The 5,490-nt window shown below is 43.9% G+C and overlaps 1 protein-coding gene across 1 annotated transcript in view; it reads left to right on the top strand.

Moving 5' to 3' along the window:
* Positions 1,665 to 5,490, top strand: part of LOC107632370 — a 5,024-nt gene continuing 1,198 nt past the window's right edge. Inside the window, exons 1-3 of the mRNA XM_016336057.1 lie at positions 1,665 to 1,868; positions 3,924 to 3,987; positions 4,072 to 4,916. Of these exons, the coding sequence (XP_016191543.1) occupies positions 1,665 to 1,868; positions 3,924 to 3,987; positions 4,072 to 4,916 (1,113 nt within the window). The remainder of the gene's footprint in view (positions 1,869 to 3,923; positions 3,988 to 4,071; positions 4,917 to 5,490) is intronic.

Genomic DNA, 5,490 nt, shown 5'->3' with positions numbered 1-5,490 from the left:
TTTAGTCTATTTAATTCGAAATTTATACAAATTTAATTTTATAAATAAAATTTATTTATTTAAAGGAATAAATGAGTTGAACCAACGTTTTTAGTTCATTTTTAAGGGCACTACTACTTTTAACACTTTACCTTCAATTCCTTGGAGATATTAACGACCTCACAATGACTCTACATATCTGCTGTTTTTACTTTATAGATATATGTGGTAACTTAATTATTAATTAATAAATAAACTATATATGAATGATACTCCTTTTTAATACTATAAATTACATTCAGTGGACGACGAGGGTGAAAATGGCTGAGTATGTTCATGGATAAATTTTGAGTTATTTGGTGCTGAAAATATTGTCAAAATGTTAATCATTGACCTAAATACTTATGCATTAATAATACAAAAAATAAATGTATGACAAGAATTTATCTATATATGATCTAATAAATAAATAAAAAAAGCATGTAACTATTTATTCTTTATTTCGTTTATACATAATCTATTCCTTTAAAGTTATAATATTTTTTTTTTAAATTCACAAGTTAATTCAATTTATGTTTCCAATCATGAATTTCAATAGTACGTATTACATTTTTTTTAATCAACCCTTTCTGCTTTTCCATTTTCATGAGGGTAATCGTACATTAAATATTTTTTCAAATTATGGATTTTTAGTTTGGGGCAAAACACTCAATTAAGCCAAGGTCAGCAATTTTTTACGCAAATCCGCCAAACCAAATTTTGGTTCATAAATCAACCAATACACGTTTATATGTAGTTTGAACCAACTAAATTCGAATTCTATTTTCACATAATTCGAATCAGCATCTTGATTCGAATTATAAACAAGTAAACAACTGCACAAACACACTAATTCGAATCCACTTGATTCGAATTACTCACCAACACTCAATCCCAAGTAATTCGAAACAGGTTGATTCGAATTACACAATGTGTAGTTCGAATTAGGCTAGTTCGAATTGTTAAGGAGCAGAGGTGTATATATATGGTGTGAACGTGAATTGATCTCATTAGAGTGGGAAAATGGCTAGTGAGGAGAGTTTTGTAGTGTTGGTTCACCACAGAGGATCGATCAAGAGGAAAACACGATCCGGTGTGAAGTTCACAGATAAGGATCATCTCAGTATTTTCATGAGGCCTACGACGAGCTATGATGACCTCGTGAATTCTGTACTACGTAAACTACGTCTGGAAGGCGTGAAACGGGTTAAGAAGTTTTTCTATCGCATTCCAATCTCGGTGCTGCAAGAAATCGTAAAGTATGATTGTTTCACGATCGGGAGTGATGAGGACTTGCAGGTCATGTTTCATTGTCGCCGGCAGTTTCCCGAAGTTAGGACATCAGAACTGTTGGCGAAGTTGGTTGATGTGGTATCCAACTCGGGGATTTTGAATCGGAATACCCCCACTGTAGGCACGGTAGCTGGTTCTAGCTCCAGACCTGCTGGTGCATCTTCCTCTGTCCCTGTGTATGAACCTCCGGTCCAGCTTGTCGCCTCCCCTTCGTTCGCTGTTGATCTCAACGGTAGTGGAGCGGCGAGGTTGGAATAGGAAATTTTGTGCCGACCTCTCTACAGTGTGCTGCACCGGCTGGTGTTGGAGATGCATTGTTGGATGATGCACAGGATGATGATGTGGAGTCGGATATGATTGCTGATGACAGTGGCGTTGATATTGGAGCAAGTGAGCCTGCTGGGGCGGGAGGTGGTTCTAGCTCTGGCACACAGCAATATCCTCCGCACTTTTCATCTTTGGACTTTGATGCCATGAGGCAGGAGGGGGTTCCTGGGGAGCCTGCTGGATTTGGTGCTAGAGATGCCGAAGGGTCTGCAGGTTTGACAGAGTTTCAGGTTGGTCAGCAATTTCAGGATAAAGATGAGGCCGTGTTAAGTGTGAAGACGTATGACAAACCACTATTTCATGGTTTATCTTGTGCTCATTTGGGTGGTTTTTATCAGCTTTTCACCCACTTATTCATATGATTTGCATGGTTTTACACTTGCCTTCCTAATTATGTGCTTTGATTGAAAACATGCTTCTTTGTCCTTAAGTTCCCTATGTTTAAATCCTCTCTTATTACCATTAGATGCCTTGATATGTGTGTTAAGTGATTTCAGAGATTACAGGGCAGGAATGGCTCAGAGGATAGAAAGGAAGCATGCAAAAGTGGAAGGAATACAAGAAGTTGGAGAAACTGCTAAGCTGTCCAGCCTGACCTCTTCGCACTCAAACGGCTATAACTTTAGCTACAGAGGTCCAAATGACGTGGTTCCAGTTGTGTTGGAAAGCTAACGTCCGGGCTTCGATTTGATATATAATATGTCATAGTTTCCCTGATGCTAGACGACGCGATCGCATGCTCCATGCGGCCGCGTCGCAGTGACGAAAAATCAGCGTGTTTGAATTCGTAACCAGCGAATTCTGGGCTATTTCTGACCCAGTTTGCGGCCCAGAAAACACAGATTAGAGACTATAAAGTGGGGGGATGCATCCATTCATGAGGACAGGCTTTCACATTCACAATTTTAGGAGTAGATGTAGTTTTTAGAGAGAGAGGTTCTCTCCTCTCTCTTAGGATTAGGATTTAGGACTTCTCTTAGTTTTATGAGTGACTCTCAATCCCAGGTTCAATGTTCTTTTATTTCTTTTCTCAATTTTGTTTATGACTCTCTATGTTTAGATTGATTTTCTATTTAATATATTTTGAGGTATTTCAGACTTATGATTGCTTTCTTTTATTTATATAAATAATTTGGATTTTTCCCTTTTGGCTTTGGTTGAGTCATTGGTAACTCTTGAGTTATCAAACTCATTGTTGATTGAAAATTAGAATTCTTCAAGAATTACTTCGAGATCCAATAACTCTAACTTTTCCCAAGGAAAGACTGGGACTTGAGGATTCGAATTAATTCTTAGAGGTTAACAAAGTGGGAGAAAAATCCATTCTCATCACAATTGATAAGGATAACCAGGATAGGACTTCCAGTTCTTCTACCTTGCCAAGAGTTTATTTTACAGTTATTATTATTTTATTTTATTTGTCATTCAACATACTTTTTACCTTGATCCAAAACCCCAATTTACAACTCATAACCAATAATAAGAACACCTCCCTGCAATTCCTTGAGAAGACGACCCGAGGTTTGAATACTTCGGTTATCAATTTATTTAGGGGTTTGTTACTTGTGACAACCACAACATTTGTATGAAAGGACTTTTGAAGGTTTAGAAACTATACTTGCAACGAGGATTTATCCGCAAATTTCTAGACCACGCAAAAGTTACTCTCGTCAACGTACAGCATCCGACGCGGGGTACAGTACAAGGTGGTGGAGTCTGACTATCGCCGGTATGTTGGAAAGTATTTTGAGTTTGGGAATGGATGCACATGGTTGATTCGGCTTAGTCTCCGGCAGCGCAAGGGCCTTTGGGAGGTCAAACGGTACAACGGACCACATACGTGTCTCGCGACGTCCATCTCCAGTGACCACAGGAGTTTGGATTATCATGTGATCTCGACATTCATCATGCCAATGGTTAGGGGTGATGCATCTGTCAGCATTAAGGTGCTCCTAAATGCCACGGCAGCACACTTTGGGTTTAGGCCAACGTACAGGAGGGTCTGGTTGGCAAAGCAGAAGGCCGTTGCCTACATCTATGGTTATTGGAATGAGTCGTACAACGAGCTACCTAGGTGGGTGTTAGGAGTTCAGTTGACGATGCCTGGTACTGTTGCAGTCCTTAGGACGAACCCTGTTCGAGTTGGGGGAGAGGTGGACGAGTCGCAAGCTTATTTTCACCGACTGTTCTGGACGTTTCCACCATGTATCGAGGCATTCCATCATTGCAAGCCGTTGGTGAGTATTGATGGCACCCATCTGTATGGCAAGTATGGGGGAACCTAGCTTGTCGCGATTGCACAGGACGGGAACTCCAACATTTTGCCTGTTACATTCGCCCTGGTTGAGGGTGAGAATGCCGAGTCCTGGTCCTTCTTTCTCTCCCATCTGCGTCAGCACGTGACCTCACAGCCGGGTCTGCTGGTTATATCAGACAGGCATAACGGCATCAAGGCGATGCTTGAGGCTCCAGACGGGGGATGGCTACCTCTCGCTGCCTACCGTGCATTCTGCATTCGATATGTGACAGCAAATTTTGCCCTGACCTTCAAGGGCAAGGACGCAAGGAGGCTTCTTGTGAATGCAACTTATGCTAAGACCGAGGTGGAGTTCGATTACTGGTTCGATATTCTGCGGTCCGAAGACCCTGCAATGTGTGAGTGGGAGAACCGGATTGAGTATTCATTGTGGACACAGCATCGGGATGAGGGTCGGAGATTTGGGCACATGACGACAAATATCTCCGAGTGTGTGAATTCAATCCTGAAGGGGGTCAGGAATCTCCCTGTGTGCTCGTTAGTGAAGGCAACTTACGGGAGGTTGGCTGAACTATTCGTCCGCAAGGGGAGAGAGGCTGAGGCCCAGCTAGGGACCGAACAACAATTCAGTCAACACTTGGGGAAGTGTATAGAGGCTAATATGAAGACGGCGAGGTGCTTCACGGTGACTTTGTACGACAGAGATAACTCGGAGTTCATCGTCTCGGAGACTACTCCTACTGGTTCGTTCTCACTTGGTAGCTACAGGGTCTCGCTTGCATATCAGACATGTGACTGCGGATACTTTCAGGAACTTCATTTCCCGTGTCCTCACGCCCTGGCATGCTGTGCCTATTCACGGCTAACTTGGCAGCCGTATGTCCACCAGGTGTATCGTCTTAGCTCCGTGTTCAATGTCTATCGGATAGGGTTCACACCTCCCATTCCCGAGGATTTCTGGCCACCATATGATGGGCTGACAGTGATACCGGACCCAACAAGAGGCGTGCAAGCGAGGGACGTCCCACGTCGACCCGGATACGGACTACCATGGACGACGCGGATCCGAACAGGCCGAAGATGTAACAGCCCAGACCACCCGCTAGCACGATATTGTCCGCTTTGGCACACAAGGCCTCACGGTTTTGCCTTTGACGATAGGGATGCTAGCCGAAGCCCCCCACACTCACTCGTCAAAACGCGTCATGCTAGGGAGAGGTATCCACACCCTTATAAGGCATTCTTCATTCCCCTCTCCAACCGATGTGGGCCTTACAATCCACCCCCCTAAGGGAGTCCAGCGCCCTCGCTGGCACATCGATCCGGGTTCTGGCTCTGATACCATCTGTAACAGCCCAGACCACCCGCTAGCACGATATTGTCCGCTTTGGCACACAAGGCCTCACGGTTTTGCCTTTGACGATAGGGATGCTAGCCGAAGCCCCCCACACTCACTCGTCAAAACGCGTCATGCTAGGGAGAGGTATCCACACCCTTGTAAGGCATGCTTCGTTCCCCTCCCCAACCGATGTGGGCCTTACAATCCACCCCCTAAGGGAGCCCCAGCGCCCTCGCTGGCACATCGATCCGGGTTC

Source organism: Arachis ipaensis, chromosome B03 (assembly GCF_000816755.2).
Source record: "Arachis ipaensis cultivar K30076 chromosome B03, Araip1.1, whole genome shotgun sequence".
Classification (NCBI taxonomy): Eukaryota; Viridiplantae; Streptophyta; class Magnoliopsida; order Fabales; family Fabaceae; genus Arachis; species Arachis ipaensis.
Note: the sequence above shows the minus strand (reverse complement) of the source record. Positions and strands in the feature narration are given on the sequence as shown.